The following is a 19,744-nucleotide window of genomic DNA, read 5'->3' on the forward strand; positions in this document are numbered from 1 at the left end:
TAACTTCAAAACTTAAACTGTAAAAAGAAAAAAAAAACTTGTAATAATTTTCCTGTATTAAGTTAGTAGAGATTCCTCAATTTTGGAATTTTCATTAATTTAGCGTCTTCCAAATTAAGGCAGCATAATTACCAAAGGACTCTTGATGTTTTTGTCATCCACATAAAGCATCTTAATGCATGCTTCAGTCAGTTCAGTCATGTCTGACTCTTTGCAACCCTGGTGACTCTTTGCAGTCTACCAGGCTTCTCTGTCCATGGGATTCTCCAGACAAGAATAATGGAGTGGCTTGCCGTGACCTTCACCAGGGAATCTTCCGGACCCGGGGGTCAAACCAACATCTCTTATATCTCCTGCATTGGCAGGGGGTTTTTTACCACTGGCACACCTGGGAAGCCCAAGTATCTTAATGTTCCCATGTTAATGTCAATGTTCTCCGAGATTCTAGTTCTTTCTCACTTTACAGGGCATGTCAATAAGTCAAGAAATTTCTCTCCAATAATTTTCATTGTAAAAGTAAATCTGGATTTCTACACAGGCAAAAACATAAGTTAAGATACAATATAAGCATTTGAGAAGATAGGTAAGATTTAAAATCTGTCCTTTAAAGAAAAATTGTAGTAGTTGATCAGTATTAACAAATCAATATTAACCTATTGAGATTAAATTCAAGTTGAAGATCAATTAGCAAGTACATACTAGATGACTATATATGCAAAGCATCATACAGTTTCAATGGAGAGTGGAAAACAAGAATGGGACATAGTATTAACTCATGTTTATTCTACCTGAAGAAGAAAAATAAGTGTATAAAAGGTTATCTACTCCTACTCAAAGAGCTATAGAAGAGATGTTTAGGAAATAATGTATGTATGGAGCTATACTGTCCAATAGTGTAGTCACTAGCCACATGCATTTATTGGGTACCTGACATGTGGCTAGTGTGGGTAAGGGACTGAATTTTAAATTTTATTTAATTCTAAATTTAATTTTCCACATTATGATAGTGACTGATGACTACCATATTTTACAGTGAGCTCAATGGTGAAGAGCCAATGAATGTTTCAGCAGAATGATCCTAATGAGAAATAAATACTGATGAAGAAATAGACTGAATGGCATAAGCAAAATAACATGAAATGTATATTGTGTCTTTTCTCACCCTTTATAACTTTCTCATTGTCCCACGCTAATAATTTATCATAAAATACCACCTTTTTGTTGTAACTATGTTTTCCAAAATACATTGTCAAAAGATATTGACATATGGGAATTGTTAATATTTTTTAGGGTTTTGTCATAACAAACATTTAACTTATATCCTTATACAGAAATTACTGGTTTTCATTAAAGACTTATGTATCACTTACTATTTCACTAGATACTAAATTTTTCCATATTTTATTTGGTAAATGTGCCAGGATTTGGCTGAAACTGCCAGATGGGTAAGAAATCCTTGCTATTAAGTTTATATCCTAATTTTGGTACTGAGGGAGATTTATGCATGGCATAGATTTCTAGCAGATTATGCCCTCTTCGGTTTACATGATGTACCCAAGACAATAAAATAGAGCCTGTCTTCTTGTTGCTTAAAGTAATATGTAGCTTCAAAAATTACCAGTTGGTCATTTTGTCTTTTTCATATGTCTTTAAAGTGTGATTGAAGCTCTTTCTAAAATGTCTTTGAAAAATAGGACTAACATTTATTACGGACTAAATTATAGTAGTCATTTGTGGTAGTAATTATTGTGTTTAAGTGGATATGATTTTTAACCTTAGTATAGCTGAATCTACCTATTAAATCTTCCTTAAAAAAGAATTCTATTGTATTATTTAAACATTGATGGCATTTTATTATTTAGTAGTCTGGTGTAGCCTTTACATATTTCATAAATATTTACCAGTAGAGTTAAGAGTTTCATCTGTTGTTAATAAAGCTTAAGACAAAAGTAACTCATGTTGTGTATATAGTGATTCAATTGCCTCAACCTAGGTTTTATTCTGTATTAGTAATCAGAGGCTTTATTATTAATTTGCTTATTAGTAAACTAAATTCAAACATCAAAAATAATATATATGACTATAATAATTTGTCAGGGTGGATCTTATTAATTCACATTCCTGAGTGAAAAATTAAATTTGAATTTCAGTTAAAGAGTTCTGCAAACTAATCAAAACTTGGAGAATTTTGTGCTTTGTTGATATCTCAATAAAGCTGTTTTTAAAAATCAGCCAGCTAAAGGGGTGGAAAAGCTTGTTAGATAATACTGAAAAGGAGAGGGGAGGAAGTTACTTCTTGGTCTTTTTAATGAACACTTAATAAATTTAAGGAGCTGCCCCATTACAGGGAAAGATTAGGTTGACTTTTTTGTGGTTTGTGGTTTCTTCATAATCACTTCTGTGAGGAGGCAACCATTCAAGTAGAACTGAATTAAAACTTATCCTCAGACTGTATATTTCACCCTGAATCATTTCCCCCCCTCAGATATCTGCTTTATCTGAACCACACTTTGAGTCTGAGCAGGTAGCAATTGGAAGGACATTTAAATGAGGTTCTAGGTAGAAATAAGGCTTAGTAACTCTCCTCTGCCCAAAGTATAAGTGTCAGCATTTTAACTAGGTTTCTCTTTTGTTTGAAACAGTGATGACTCGTGGCACTGCCTCCAGCCCATCCTATAGATTCATATTGAATGATGGGACAATGCTTAGCGCCCACACCAAGTGTAAACTTTGCTACCCTCAAAGTCCAGACATGCAACCTTTCATCATGGGAATTCATATCATCGACAGGTACTACTTATTTGGAGAGTTTCATATGAAATAAGTCAGTTCACATATCTCTTCTTAGAGAAGAAAGTTTTATACTCTTGATGGCTAGAAAACCAGTTTTTCATTAGGCATTTAACTAGCATGATGAGAATATAATCAGTATATCCATACTGAGTTTTATAGTTTTGTCGCCTAACTATAGCTTTGTTGTTCAAAAAGGGAGAAAGAAAAGGTGTGACTGAATATATGCTTTAGGGGTAAAAACCAAAAACGTGGCTAAAAATTTCCAGCTTTCCGTATATAAACTTATGGTCTTATAAAAGATTCAAGTTTATCAGTATTGTTATTTTTAATTTTAAAAGTGCTTTATTTTCATTAAGGCAAAACTCAGTGACTCCTGAGTTCAAGTTGACAGTTTCTCAAGCTACAAATTATTTAACTATCAACTTGAGATATTTGAATGTCACTGCCTCTAATTTGTTCTCCTCTCAAAATGTGTTTTACACTATTATATATGGTAAATTCATGAGACCATTCTTTTATCCTATGAATTATTCAATACTCTACATTTACAACTATTTAAAATTTAGCATTAAACAAAAACATTTTCCCTCACTTCATCTTTCCCTCATCTGATATATTTGCTTATTGGAACATGGTAATACCAGTCACAAATCTGTTGTCGTAATTATGGATTTGAGTAAAAGAACTTGATGAAAATCTGAATTCAGTATTCTGCTTTTTCTAATTTTAGTTTAATTTATGCTTGTGAGTGGAATTAGCACAGTTCTTTTTTTCATATTGTGATTTCTCTTTCAAAACATCTGCTATGTCTGCATGTCACCCTTTTTAATTTTTACATCAGTGACACAGTATTTTCCTTACCCAGTCTTCCTCTTTGGAGTTGAAATACTTAAAAGCTATAATGAAGGGAGTCATGAGTAAATACTTTGTAACCAGAAGTGTGGGAAGTTTCTCTTTCCACCAAAAGTCTGATATAGTGTTAATTATTTGGATTAAGTTTTGTAAAGTTTTAAAGTATATATATTGGAAGTTTTCTAGACCAGGAAAGATTTCTTGCGCATTTAACCATTATCAAATGTATAGTATCTTAAACACTATTTTCCCATGTTCTATGTTCTAACATTTCACTGTGGTACTAACAGTCCACTGTTTTCTTTAGTTTAAAGTAATACAAAAGCTTTTTACATGATAGTTTGCAACATTATTGAGGTTAATGGTCTTGTTTTATAATATGCTTCATAAAATATTATAATGGAAACTAATGAAGATGTCTGAATGTCTTCTCCCCTCTCTAGGGAACACAGTGGTCTTTCTCCTCAAGATGACACTAATCCTGGAATGTCAGTGTCCCGGGTAAACCCTTCCGTCAATCCCAGTATCTCTCCAGCTCACGGTGTGGCCCGTTCATCTACATTGCCACCATCCAACAGCAACATGGTACCCACCAGAGTAAATCGCCAACAGAGCTCAGACCTTCATAGCAGCAGTCATAGCAATTCTAGCAACAGCCAAGGGAGTTTTGGATGCTCACCTGGAAATCAGATTGTAGCCAGTGTTGCCTTAAACCAGGGACAGGCCAGTTCCCAGAGCACTAATCCCCCTTTAAACCTCAGTAATTCCCCTATGGAAGGTACAGGAATATCCCTTGCACAGTTCATGTCTCCAAGGAGACAAGTGAGTTCTGGATTGGCAACAAGGCCCAGGATGCCAAACAATTCATTTCCTCCTAATATTCCAACATTAAGCTCCCCCGTTAGCATGACAAATACTGCCTGTAATAATAGTAACCGATCCTATTCAAACATCCCAGTAACACCTTTACAGAGTATGAATGAAGGACCCAATAACTCTGTTGGCTTCTCTGCCAGTTCTCCAGTCCTCAGGCAGATGAGCTCACAGAATTCACCTAGCAGATTAAATATACAACCAGCAAAAGCTGAACCCAAAGATAATAAAGAGATTGCATCCATTTTAAATGAAATGATTCAGTCTGACAATAGCTCTAATGACAGCAAACCTCTGGATTCTGGGCTTCTACATAACAATGACAGACTCTCAGATGGAGACAATAAATACTCTCAAACCAGTCACAAACTAGTGCAGCTTTTGACAACGACTGCAGAGCAGCAGTTACGGCATGCTGATATAGACACAAGTTGCAAAGAGGTACTGTCTTGCACAGGCACTTCCACCTCTGCCTCTACTAACTCTTCAAGCGGTTCTTGCCCCTCCTCTCATAGCTCACTGACCGAGCGGCACAAAATCCTACACCGTCTGTTACAGGAGGGTAGCCCCTCGGATATCACAACTTTGTCGGTGGAGCCTGATAAGAAGGACAGTGCATCTACATCTGTGTCAGTGACTGGACAGGTCCAGGGAAATTCCAGTGTAAAACTGGAACTGGATACTTCCAAGAAAAAAGAATCAAAAGACCATCAGCTCCTACGCTACCTTTTAGATAAAGATGAGAAAGATTTAAGATCCACTCCGAACCTGAGCCTGGATGATGTAAAGGTGAAGGTGGAAAAGAAAGAACAGATGGATCCTTGTAACACAAACCCAGCCGCCATGACCAAACCTGCTCCTGAGGAAATTAAACTGGAGTCACAAAGCCAGGTAGGTAATGCTTTACTTCATAGAATGAACATTCCTAGTTATTTTTTCTTTTGTTTTGTTCCATGCATAGACTGTATTTGGATTCAGGCTATGTTTTGCCCTTGGAGAAGGCAATGGCACCCCACTCCAGTACTCTTGCCTGGAAAATCCCATGGATGGAGGAGCCTGGCAGGCTGCAGTCCATGGGGTCGCGAAGAGTCAGACATGACTGAGCGACTTCACTTTCACTTTTCACTTTTATGCATTGGAGAAGGAAATGTCAACCCACTCCAGTGTCCTTGCCTGGAGAATCCCAGGGATGGGGTCGCGCAGAGTCGGACACGACTGAAGTGACTTGGCAGTAGCAGTATGTTTTGCCCTATCCACTGGGCACATATTAAAAGATTAGTATCAATGGTTGAAAACCCACAGGATGCCCTCAAAAATTCTCTTTGGGACCTTGGAGGGCTGCAGTATTTAGTGTGGCATTCTAAGAAAGTAGATGTTTCTTTCGATAAAGTCAGAGTTCACATCTTTGAAGATTTTAGAAAAAATACCCTCCCTGCCCCCTCCTCTCATCTCTCCACCTATTAAATCCGGCTCTTTCAGAATAAAGCCCAGAAACTGGTATTTTAAAGACTTCCCGGAGAACTCTGATAGGTAACTAAGTTTGGGAACCTCCAATGTAAATGAAATGAGAGAGAAATGTGAGGAGGTGGACACGGCTGCCTACTCTGGCTTGCTTTGCCATTTAATTTTCTTTGAAACATTTTCTAAAGTCATTTTCCTTCTCACTCTAACCGCTCTCAACCCCCAGCCCCCATCAGATAGCGACTTGGAGTATTCCGGATAGTAGGGTATATAACATGCTCTGAAACAGAAGTAAATACAAATAAACCTTTGTGTAAATTGTTATGGATCAGGAACCTCTGTGTTTAGGCTGGGGTAGCAGGTGGTGAAAAGTAATAGGCAGCTTCATTTATTAAATAATTGCTGTGGATTCTGAAGGAATTTAAGAAAAGCAGAAAATGTGATTCCTCCCCAGTAGAAGCTTACACATTATTTAGACAGAATATAGACATCCATGAAATAGCTGAATATGTATTTACAAAGCAGTTTATTAATAAGATTCTTCCTTATGAAACCAAATTCACACTTAGTATGTATAGATCCTAGAGTTTCTTAAGTGAGCTTTATTTTCTGCCCTCATCTCCCAGAAGCCTCTCTCTTCTCTCAGGCATACTACATTCTAGGTACATGGAAGCCCTTCCTATTCTTGGGATAAGCCATGTCTCTTCTAAGCATCTTCTGCCTTGCTCTCCTTTCTATGTCTGCTGAACTTCTACTCATCCTTTAAACACAGTTCACAATCGTTCACACACAATACACAATCATTTCTGTAAAGCTTCCCCCAGCCACTCTAGTTAGACATTCTTTTCCTCGAATGCTCAGAGTCTCTGTATTGTCTCTATTTACTGTTTGTAATAACGCTGTTTTGGTTATTTCTTTACACATGTACTCTTTGAGAAGGTTGTCCTATGTTTCTCGGTACAGCTAAACTAATGTCGTGTTTCTAAGCTGAATAATAGCTTTAAATAACTACATTAAAATTCTCAGTCTTTAAAATTGACTTCACAAATAACAGCTTTATAAGAAAATGCCATTGTATACTCTCTTGGCACATCTGTTTTGGTGTACATACATGCACTTCTGCTGAGTTTATACCTGGGGATGGAATTATAAGATCATAAAATATGTGTGTGTTCATCTTTAGCAGATAATGCCAGTTTTTCCAGGGTATGAGAATTCCTTCTAGTTGTTCCATGTCCTTATTAATACTTGGTGTTGTGTATCTTTTTAACTTCTAGCCATTCTGGGATCTGTGTAGTGATATTTCATAGTTTTAATCTGCCTTTCCCTAATAAATATCTGGGCTTCCCAGGTGGTGCTAGTAGTAAAGAACCCTCTTGCCAATGCAGGAGACATAAAGATGCAGGTTCAATCCCTGGGTCGGGAAGATCCCCTAGAGGAGGGCATAGCAACCCACTCCAGTATTCTTGCCTGGAGAATCCCATGGACAGTGGAGCCTGGTCGGCTACAGTCCATGGGGTTGCAAAGGGTTGTACACTATTGAAGCGACTTAGCACACTATAAATATTTCTTGGTCATTTGGATGTTTTCTTTTGTAAATAGTTTGTCGAAGTGTCTTGCCCATTTTCCCAATATGTTGTACTTTTCCTATTGACGTGTGAGAGTTCTTTACACATTTTGGGTGAGTAATTTATTGGTTATATATTTACAGATGTCTTCTCTATACTGTGCCTTGCCTTTTCTCTCTGTTAGTGGTGCTTTTTGATGAAGTGAAGTTCTTCATTTTAATGTAGACTCCAAACTGTCAGTTTTTTCCTTTTTGATTAGTACTTTTTGCACATGCCACAAAAGATGTGTTTAAAAATAGTCATAGTAGTTTTATTTATATTAGCCCCAAACCAGAAAAATTCCCAAATCCATCACTAGAATTGGTAAATATATATTGTAGCATATTCATATAATGGGATACTATTCAGCAACAGAAACAAAATGCACTATTACTACCAGGAACAGCATGTCTAAACTTCAGAAATGTAATGTGAAAGAAGCCAGACGTTTAAAAAAATATGTACATATAATTCTACAATCTAGGAAGAAATTTTAGTTGAATTAAGTAATAAAACCCAAACAGCTAGACATTTTATGTTTATGAATTATCTTAAGGTAACGTGGTGGAATAATGTTGTGAAATAAAGGTCAATTTTCTCCTGTGCCTAGCCACAGACAGATGTAGGAACTCCCTACTTATGATAGAAAATACGTTTCCTACTCTGTTAAGTCTTTAAATGGAAAGTGACCTTTCTGGGATATTTGAAGCTGCTGCTGCTAAGTCGCTTCAGTCATGTCCGACTCTGTGAGACCCCATAGACGGCAGCCCACCAGGCTCCCCAATCCCTGGGGTTCTGCAGGCAAGAATACTGGAGTGGGTTGCCATTTCCTTCTCCAATGCATGAAAGTGAAAAGTGAAAGTGAAGTCGCCTTAGTTGTGTCCGACTCTTAGCAACCCCATGGACCACAGCCTACCAGGCTCCTCCATCCATGGGATTTTCCAGGCAAGAGTACTGGAGTGAAGTGCCATTGCCTTCTCCGTATTTGAAGCTAATATTCATTAAAAAAAAATTTCACAAACTTTAAGAAATTATTTTTTAAAAGTATGTCAATGTAAATATATTTTTGCTCCTTCATAAAGTAAGCCATTTTATAAAATTTTGAAAAATATGACCAGTAAAAATCACTCATGATGTTATTGTCATAACACAGTACTCTCGATATCTCTTTCCAGTTAAATCTTTTTCCAGTGTGTACATTTTATACCAAAATATAATAGATAAGCCCCATATGTATGTTGTCTTATATCTTGCAGTATATCAGTACCATAAACTTCCACATTTTGTTCCAGTGTTAGGTCATGCTATTTCATTGAGGCCCCAGTCTTCCTAATGATTTCTTCTTTCTTCATTCTCTCATAGTCACACTCAATTCATATATTTTAAAGGAACAACTTGTTTTCTACTTTCTTTCAGGTGAAAGTGTAGAATGTGTTTCCTCTAACTTTGGTTTCCGTTTTTAGTTTACAGCTGACCTTGACCAGTTTGATCAGTTACTACCCACGCTGGAGAAGGCACCACAGTTGCCAGGCTTATGCGAGACAGAGAGGATGGATGGTGCAGTCACCAATGTGGCCATCAAATCGGAGATCCTGCCATCTGCACTTCAGTCCACCACTGCCAGGCCCACTTCCAGGCTGAACAGTATGTGTTGGGGACAGAACTTCATTTTAAATGTTTAGTGATGATGTGGATTAGAGCTTTGTCTCTCATAATTATTGCACAGACCTTTTGTTTATTGGGATTGAAGTATCTTTTCATTAATACCACAGTTAGGAGTATATAGTTGATTTTATATATATGAATGTCACTCATCTTGTGTATTTTAAGTTATAGTATAGCTTCTACTTTCTGATAGATAATCTTAAGGTGAGCAGTTGATATTAAGAAGAGTAATTTTATGTTCTTACCCAACCCTTCCATAGTAGGACTTTCAGAAGTATAATGTTGGGTCAGATTATGTTTCCAGAGTGTCTTTCTTGAACACTAGTTCCATAAATTGTGAAGAAAAGGATTTTATGCTGACATACACTGGGCAAATGCTTCATGACACATATACCATTCCTTAGTGTATATTAGAGGTTTTATGAAGTCCTGTGTTAGAGAAACCAGTTTAGCTTTTTAATTTTTTTGCTTTGTCTTCATGCCAGTTTCTTTTTTAATTCTTAAAAAATTACACATTTTTTAAAGTTTACATTCCATTTGCAATTATTATAGAATATTGGCTATATTCCCCATGGTGTATAATACATCCTTGTTGCCTATCTTACGATTTAAATTTAAATTAAATATTTCTTTAACCCAACATTTACCAAACTTTTCTTGATTATGGAATTCCTTTTGTAAGTAGTATGTGTTACCCCACAGAATGAGTTTTTCATGGAGACAACTGTGTTGAAATAGGTCATGACTGCTCTTGCCCATGTTACTTTCCTACTTAAGAGACACTTTGAATAGTATATTTCTAGTTCGTGAAGATAGAGCTATCAGATTATTTTCACCTGTCAGATTTGAAGTTGAAAAAAACAGCCGTGATAATTCCATTGTGTGACCTTGAAAGTAAGGGAAATGAACCAGCTCACTTTCAAATTTTGCCTATCCCTCATCTCATGGGACCAGATGTGGGGCTTGTTTATTTCAATCATACTTAGCTTTTAGCTATCATGACACAATTCCTGAAAGCTTTGGAAAGCTAGGCATTTGGAAAGAAAAATCTCAAATCATCTCTGACATTTTGGGAAGCAGTTTTTCAGCTGAGCAGAACACTAGATGAGAGCAGGAGCCTAGGTTCAAGTCTCCCATTTTCCATTTATTATTAATAACAGTTATACCTTCAGCAAATGAATTTTCTGAGCCTCATTCTCTTTATCTACAAAACAAGGATTTGTTGTTGTTCAGTTGCTTAAGTCGTGCCCGACTCTTTGTGACCCCACAAACTGCAGCATGACAGGCTTCCCTGTCCTTCACTATCTCCTGGAGCTTGCTCAAACTCATGTCCGTTGAGTCAGTGATGCCATCCAACTGTCTCGTCCTCTGTCATCCTCTTCACCTCCTGCCTTCAATTTTTCCTAGCATCGGGGTCTTTTCCAATGAGTCAGCTCTTTTATTATTATAAAATAAGAATTAGATGAAATGATTTCAGAAGTCTTTTAATTGAAATTAGACTCCAGACCCTGGGATATCAGGGACAGGTGGGGAAACAGTGAGGTATAAGGCTAAAAGGAGATAAAATAAGAGTTTGTGAACTGATTGGTTCGATCCTGGTCCTTCCCCTTCTGATGTGGGAAACTGGAGGAGTTATCTTGAGAGATACCACATGGCCAAAAGAAGATGTTGGGATGTGGGTATTTATGGGGAAATCCCTAAAGTGCAAAGGTCATGCTGCCATCTTAAATATCCAATAGTGGGACTTATCTGGTGGTCTAATAGTTAAGATTCCATGCCTCCAATGCAGGGGGCACAGGTTTGACCCCTGCTCAGAAAACTAAGATCCCACATGCCAAATGACATGACCAAAAAATAAAAATAAATAAATATAACAGTAATAAGCGTCCAACAGTGAATAAGTAATAAGTAATAAGCAGGCACAAGCCTTACAGAGAACCCAACCAATCAGTGTTTTAGAACAGTGTATCTGTTCAGAACAAACACAGCCAAAGACCATCAAGACTTGAAGCCTGTAACATAAAAGAGAGCAAACTAACCAGACAAAAAGAGTATACAGTGGAAATATATAATGAGTGTATAGACTAACAATTTTTGAAAAGATACATCATCCATGAGTAGCATCAGAAGAAAAAAAGGACAAAAGCAAGAAAGGACTTTTGGAAATTAGATATCTAAAATTTTTAAATTTCAAGAGAAATATTAGAAAATAAGGCTGAGAAAATCATTCAGAGAAAGCAAAAGACAAATAGAAAGTAGGCAAGAAAAAGTTAGGTTGACCTACGAGGGCCAATAGCGATTGATAAAAATTTCAGAAACAGTGAGTGGGGGAAAGAGCTTTCCAGGTGGCACTAATGGTAAAGAATCTGCCTGCTAGTGCAGCAGACAAGAGACGCAGGTTCAATCCCTGGAGAATCCCACGGACAGAGGAGCCTGAAGGGCTGTAGACCATAGGGTTGCACAGAGTCAGACACGACTGAAGTGACTTAGCATGCAGCATGTATAAGGGGGGGGAATGGAAAAGAAGATATTTTCAAACCAAAAAAAAAAAAAAAGAATTTTCTAGAACTGAAGGACATAATTCTTCAGAGTGAAATGATTCAACAAGTATTCAACACACACACACACACACACACACACACACACACACACAAGACCTGTACCAAAACTTATTATCATGTAATTCTAAAACATCAGAGATAAAGATTCTAAAAGCTTGCAGAGAGATGTGAATTGTATACAATGAATTGTAATGACCAAAACTTGGAAGCTATCAAGCCACAGAAAGACATGGAGAAACCTTAAATGAATATTGTTGAGTGAAAGAGGCCAACCTGAAAAGGTTACGTACTTTATGATTCCAATTATATGGCATTTTGAAAAAGGCAAAACTAGAGACAGTAAAAAGATTAGTGATTGCCAGGGAGAGGGATAAATCGGTGGAACATGGGTAATTTTTAGAGCAGTGAAACTATTCTGTGTGATACTGTAATGGTGGATACATGTTATTTTACATTTATCAAAACCGCTAGAATGAGCAACACAAAGCATGAACCCTAATGTAAACTGTGGGCTTTATTTAATGAAAATGTGCCAGTATTCATCAATTCTAACAAATATACCGCACTAATGTAAGATGTTAATAATAGGGGAAATAGCCCAATCTAAAAAATGGGCAAAGAATTTTAAAATATACTTCATAAAAAAAATATGAAAGTTGCAAGTAAGCACATAAGAAGATGGTCAGTGTTTTTAACCATCAAGGAAGTGTGAATTAAAACTATAATGCAGTACTGCTACATACTCATTGAAGTATCCAACATTTTAAAAACTGACAAAATGATGGCAAAGATGTGGGGCAACTTGAACTTTGGTGTTGCTGGTAGCAATGTAAAAGGGTAAAACAGATTTGCAAAATTGTTCAACCATTTCTCTTAAACACGCTTTTACCATGTGACCCAATAATTCAACTCTTAGTTACTGGAGACAGAGCCAAATGAAAGCATATGTTCATCAAAAACTTGACCACAAAAATTCACAGAGCTTTATTCATGATAGTCTCAAACTGGAAACAATTTGAATGTTCATCAACAAGGAAATGGCTTATTTATAAAATGAAGTACTGCTCAGCAGTGAAAAGGAAGGGACTGTTAGTACAGGGCTTGAATTAGTCTCAAAAATATGATGAATGAAAAAAGTAAAGATCATTGGTTGCCAGTGGTGGGTTAAAAGTAGGGAAGATTGATAGCCAAAGAGCTTGAGGAAATTTTTAAAGGTGATAGAAATATTCTGTATTCCTGATTGAGATGGAAGATTATATATGGGTTTATACTTTGGCCAAATTTATTAAACTGTACACTGAAAATCAGTGCATATTGTTTTATACAAACTCTTTATTAATAAAATTTACTTTAGAAATACTAGAGGTTAGAATGATTTCTGACCTGTAATCAGGCATTCAACTTCCAGTAGTTGTGAAGGTGAAATAAAGACATTTTTGGATATAAAAGGGCACAAATACTTGCATAGTATGTTTACCTTCTCTAGTTAAGGCCCTTGAGGATATATTGGGTTGGCAAAAAGTTCATTCGGATTTTCTGACAAACTTTTTTGCCAACCCATACTTCAGCAAACAGGGAGAAAACCAAAAGAGAGAGGCTTACAGGGTCCAGGGAAACAGAGAATCTGAAAAGAAGTCCAGAAATGATAGGTGATCAGCCAGATTAGAGAACAGCACATGTAAATTGGAGTAGCAGGCCCAAGTCTTCTGAAAAGATAGCCTCCAGGGAAGAAATGAAATCTCTATCTGAGTTTATAGAAAAGATTATTGATAGATTTATGTCAAAAATGTTGAAGCATCTGAAAAAGTCTCTTAGAAAAGCAGGAAAATGAAAAAAATAAACTAATTGTTAAGAAAAATGAAAGCATGATATAAAGAGGGATGTTTGTACACAATATGACTTAGCAGTAAGTAATATTTGCATAGTCCTAAGAATCTAAACTGAACTGAAGAATCTAAATATTAACATTTTGGTTTTTTTTTTAAAAAAAAAAAGCAGTGATCTCTGTTAGGGAATTGGGAGCATAGGAGGTAGTAAGAGTGGTAGATGTGAGAGAACTGAAACCCCATCTATCATGATGGGGCGTCAGAAACTTAAAATGGAGATATTTTAGAAATAATGAGGCAGATGCCAAAGAAAACAAAGTTGTGAATGGTTGTCTCTGTTGAAAGGGGAGTAATCAAAGGGTCAGAAGGGGCAAGACAGAAAACTATTCTTATTCATAGACCTTTTGGTTCTGACTTTTAAAGTTTTGTATATGTGTTAATTTGATGAAAATTAAAGTTAATAAAAATAGAAAGTGTCTTCTTGCTCTCCAGTCTCTGAAAGTAGAATGTTTTTCATTCATAATCCCTCTTGACTCAAATAGCTCTTTTTTCTCTCTTGAGATTTCCTCGCCTGAATACAGCTTTATGTACATGTGCTCAGTCTGTCAGTCGTGTCCAACTCTTTGAGACCCCATGAACTGTGGCCCACCAGGCTCCTCTGTCTATGGGATTTTCTGGGCAAGATACTGGAGTAGGTTGTCTTTTTCTCCTCTAGGGGATCTTCTCAACCCAGGGATTGAACCTGCGTCTCTTGCCTCTCCTGCATTGTTAGGCAGATTCTTTACCACTAGCACCACCTGGAAAAGTTTGTAAATAGGCCAGACGCTTGCTCTTGGAAGAAAAGCTATGACAAACCTAAATAGCATATTAAAAGGCAGAGACATTACTTTGCCAACAAAGGTCTGTCTAGTCAAAGCCGTGGTTTTTCCAGTAGTCCTGTATGGATGTGAGAATTGGACTATAAAGAAAGCTGAGCTCTGAAGAATTGATGCTTTTGAACTGTGGTGTTGGAGAAGACCCTTGAGAGTCTCTTGGACTGCGAGGAGATGCAACCAGTCCATCCTAAAGGAAATCAGTCCTGAATATTCATTTGAAGGACTGATGCTGAAGCTGAAGCTCCAATACTTTGGCCACCTGATGGGAAGAACTGACTCATTGGAAAAGACCCTGATGCTGGGAAAGATTGAAGGCAGGAGGAGAAGGGGACAACAGAGGATGAGATGGTTGAACGGCATTACCGACTTGATGGACATGAGTTTGAGTAAGCTCTGGGAAGTTGTGATGGACAGGAAAGCCTGGTGTGCTACAGTCCATGGGGTTGCAGAGTAAGACAAGACTGAGCAACTGAACTGAACTGAGTAGATTGTCAGTCGGTTCAGACTGAGCGACTGAACTGACTGAACTGAGGCCAGAATCTGTTAAACCTTGTGCTGTAGTGTTGCTGGAAACCAGAAATAGAGGGGTGTAATGAGGTAAATGAAGAGAGGGTGATCGCTGCAGAACTTGTTTCCATACAAACAAGAAAGAAACAAGGGGAAGAAAAAGGAAAAGAGGACAAAGAACTGGAGAAAGAAAAAAGAAGAGGACAAAAATATAATAACTCATAAAGGGAAGAGAATAGCCTCTGAGTCTCTGCCACCTCTAGCCTCTGCACCGTCCACCACTACCTTTCACCCGAGCCAGGCTCCATTATCAAATGGCTGATTCCACATCTTAACTTTGTGCCCAAAGCTCTCTCATAGGACAGTTGAACTATTCATCACCTATTAGAACTCCTGGATCTATCTGCCATGTCACTTATCTTTTCTGTCACACTCTCCTTGCCCTTGCCCATTTGCACTGTATTCTGAGAGAGTCTCTGTGCTAGATTTTCCAGATCAAAACTGAATCTTCAACCATATCCATTCTGCTCCTCAGTCAATCTGTTGAGTTCTTTAAATTGTAGTGATCATGTGTGTGGAAATTTTTTTCATAGAAGTCTATTGCCTTTTATATATATGATAGACTTTAAATCTGTGTATTGATAAATTTGGCATCCTTTAGGGTTTGTCCATTTTCTATAACAATCCTTTTTTCTTCAAAGTTTCTTTCTTTGTTAAATTTGCCATCTTTCCTTCCTGCTGTTGACTTTTCTTGAATGTTTTGGTGAACCAGGTCTGTCTGTGCACATATACTGACTGAAAAAGACCTAGAATGAAACACCGTGATAGCTAGAGTGACTCTTCAGCTAAAGTGAGAGGCCCTTTTGCTTTGGCAGTGAATGTAGCTTCTGATTATAGAAGCCCTGATGCTCAGTTGTTGTTGTGAAGGAGTGGGGGCTGGTGAGAGGGAAATCCCTCGTGGCAGCCCTCGCACCCACTTTGGGAGATTCCCTGGGCAGAACTCCCACACTGAGTCATGTCCTCACCACTTTAATCCCATGGGCAGACGCCAGAGTCAGCTGCACTCAGAGCAGGGCCTGGTGACAGCTGTTCAGTTGTCCTTTAATTATCCCGGCAATCACCCGTGGCCTGTTCCTTTACTTGCTCAAATGACCACTGAGGCTGGAGTTGTTCTGGTGTCCCTCTGAGTAAACTCCCTCTTTTGGAAAATCTCCACTTTTGTCCTAATGTAAGTTTTTTAGTTTAGGTGAACTTCTCCATCAGTTTTATTTTTCGTTCTGTTTTGTTTTCATTGTTCTAGTCAGCTGCCATGTGACTTCTTTTACCTCTCCTTCAGCTGTAGATTTATTGTCCACTTTTTAATTTCCTTTATTTCCATGAAAACTTTGGGTGTAGAATAAAATAGAGATGGTAAATCTGTCACATTGAACCAAAAATTTTCTGTAGATATACTTACATACAAGAAAACTGATGTCCAAAGAAAGAAAACACACACACACAGACAAAAACTTGCCCAAAGTTATCCAGTTAACGTACGCAGAACCAGGATTTAAATTTCAGCCTGCCTGGTTTCAAAACATGTTGTTTATAGGCACACACAAACTCCCATGCAGTGTGACCACGTGACTTAAATAATTTTGTTAGAAATGTACTGTAAGAGCACATTAAAAGAATTTAGGAAGATCTTGATCAAAACATGTATAATGTGCTCTCTTACCAGTACCTTCAAAACCTCTGCCATGTCTTTTTGTCCGTCTTCAAATTCCTATATTTTAAAGGTGGATTTGACTTTTAAAGTTTTGTGAAATAATTTGGAGCCAAATTTGTTGATCCAAAAAAGAATAATACTTTTTAAAAAATCAGAATCAAAGTTAGATATAATTAGAAGTATTTTTTTGAAGGGCTTGTATACTAGAGAAGACAGTTCTAGAATTCCAAAAATATTTGAACACTGGCAACACTACTGAAGTAAATGAATGACCTCCTGCTCATTTTTTTGTTCTGTGAACATACACATTCTGAGGTGATTATTTTTAAAATTTTATTAATCTGTGATACACTGAGTGTTGCATAACTCTAAAAATAAATGTTTCACATAAAACATTTTCAGTATTTTTAAAAATCCATTTTTAGTTCCCTGTTTTTGAGGTTGTGTTTACTGTGTTGTGACTATTGGTAGGCATGTTTTGCTACTGTGGGACTATAATTAATCTTACATAGTACAGATAGTTGACCACATCTAAGAGTATATCTGAACTGTAAATTCTGAATGGAATTGCTGGGTCAAAGCATAGATGGATTTTGCCAAATGGCCTTTCTTATGCCAGTTTACACCGTGATAATGTTCTTCTTTCTACACATCCTTTCTAATAGTGAATTATGCACTTTCTCATCTTTGCCAATCTGATGAGTTTTTTAAGTATCTCAGTGTAGTTTTAATATGTATTTCTTTTATTGTGAAATTAGGATGATCACTTTTCAGTGCTTTTTTGTGACCTGTTATCTACTGGGTTATTCAGTTTTTTTTTTTTACATGAAATCACTGTGGCTAATGAGGATATAAGATTTTCTTTTAACCATATTTAAAATGGAGAAAATAAAATGCTGAGCCCTTTGCACAGATTATTTAAAAAATTAATAGCTTGATCAGGAGTCCCTAATAGCTTTTTTTTCTACCCCCATGTCAGCTGCCTCTCTCCAGCAGAGACTAGTAAACACAGTAATGTGTCCCTTTAAAAATCACTATGCCTATCTTGTGTAACATATATACATACTTACTCATGTTTGTAACAGAGACACAAACATGACCAAAAGTAGTAGGTTTATTCCCTGGATAAAGAGAGATAAATTGTGTATTTTGTAAAACATTCCAGCAAATCGAATTTTTTTTAAAAGAAGTCAGTTTCTAAAGGAAGTCCTAAAATGTTAAAGTGACTTTTAGAATAAAAACCAGCTTCTTTTAAGTATATAGCCTATGCAAACAAAACTTTTAATTAAATCAGTGATTGATTGGGTTTTTTCTCCTAGTCACCAAATTTAGCACAATAATCTTACTTTATTTTGAAAATATTTTATCCAGCTTGTTTTCTTAACCTTTTTTCCCATCAAGACTGCTGTGAGATACTATGTCCTGTTACTCTGTCAAATAAGCTATTCTGTGATACTAAGTCTTGATAATAGACAGCCATGTAAATTTTCTTTGACTTTTAAATATAATGATTTTGTTTATGTTAGGTTTCTAAAATGGAATAAGACAGGAATTATTGTATGGAGCTGAGCAAAGGGACAACTTGAGATAATCTTCTCTGACCAACTTTCTGATTGAAATAATGAGAAGAATTAAGTGATTACTTTCCCTTCACCTTTTATGGTTGTTGTTTGGTGTTTTTTTGCTTTTTTTTCCCCCAAAATCATACAGAATTTGATTTCTATATCATTTGTCATGCTAAAGAAGACAAGTTTAATCACAAGCTATAATTTTTTGTATTTAGAAGTGAATGTACTTTTATGTGCACTCCTATATTTCATTCATACTAAATATTGAGTATATTTCAATATGTAGTCAAGTTAGATTAAGTGAGCCTAACATGTTTTATGCAGTTAATAATGATCAGTATGTAGCATTAAATAAGTTTGAGGGGCATCCTTAAATCTATTTATCTCCATTCATTAAAATGAGGAATTCTACCTAATTGTATATTTTCTTAAGCCACTAAGGCATTTTTAGTTTTTGTTAGTTTACTAGGGCTGCCATAATAAAAAAATACCACAGACCAGTGACTTAAACAATAGACATTTATTTTCTCAGAAGCTGAAGGCTGGAAGTTCAGGTTGAGGAGGGTCAGCAGGTTTGCTGTCTTCTGCTGCCTCTCTCACTAGCTTGCAGATGGCTTCCTTCTTGCTGTGTCCTCGTGGTCATCTCTCTGCGCCATCTGTGTCCTAATCACCTCTTCTTATAACACCAGTTATATTGAAGTGTTTGAAGTGGAACCACCCTGACAACTCTTATTTCACTCAAAGCCTTATTCCCAAATATAATGACATTCTGACATACTAGAGGTTAGGGTTTCAACATATAAATTTTATAATCTTTTCAAGATTACAAATAGCCATCAGAAACACTAAAAGAAAATAAAGTAATCCTTAGTCTCACAACCTAAAATCTACCAAGAATATATAGCTTACCAGATTTTTTTGATTAATATATAGAAATTTTATAATATTCTGTTATAAGAATAGACTCATCCTGAACATGATGTCTTGGATTATACTTTTTTCCTTTTTCATTTATCAGCATGTTATAAATATCTGTACCATAATCCATTAATCAATAAATTTCTGGGATTTAGGTTCTTTACAGTTTTTTCCCTAATATAAGTAGTACAGAAATAATCAAAGCCTTCAAAAAAACTGTGCATCCTACCACCTTCCATTGTACTGTAGTGCTCTGCTCAATTGTGCCTGACTCTCTGCAACCGCAGGGACTGTAGCCCACCAGGCCCTTCTGTCCATGGCATTCTCCAGGCAAGAATACTAAAGTGGGTTGCCATTTCTACTCCAGAAGATCTTCCCAGCCCAAGGATCAAACCTGCATCTCCTGTGTCTCTTATATTGGCAGGCGAATACTTTACCACTACACCATAAAGCATAATTGAACCTCTTTTTTTCATTTGTCATCATTATAGACAACAGTTATCATACCGTTATTGTACAGCTATATTCTC

At 36.6% G+C, this 19,744-nt stretch overlaps 1 protein-coding gene across 11 annotated transcripts in view; it reads left to right on the plus strand.

Moving 5' to 3' along the window:
* NCOA1 (nuclear receptor coactivator 1) overlaps positions 1 to 19,744 on the plus strand; it is a 205,941-nt gene that overhangs the window by 148,361 nt on the left and 37,836 nt on the right. For all 11 annotated transcript variants that reach the window (XM_061154920.1, XM_061154918.1, XM_061154921.1 and 8 more), the window contains 3 exons: positions 2,643 to 2,790; positions 4,089 to 5,409; positions 9,050 to 9,230. In XM_061154920.1, coding sequence (XP_061010903.1) covers positions 2,643 to 2,790; positions 4,089 to 5,409; positions 9,050 to 9,230 — 1,650 coding nt within the window. The remainder of the gene's footprint in view (positions 1 to 2,642; positions 2,791 to 4,088; positions 5,410 to 9,049; positions 9,231 to 19,744) is intronic.

The sequence above is a fragment of the Dama dama genome, chromosome 11 (assembly GCF_033118175.1).
Source record: "Dama dama isolate Ldn47 chromosome 11, ASM3311817v1, whole genome shotgun sequence".
Classification (NCBI taxonomy): domain Eukaryota; kingdom Metazoa; phylum Chordata; class Mammalia; order Artiodactyla; family Cervidae; genus Dama; species Dama dama.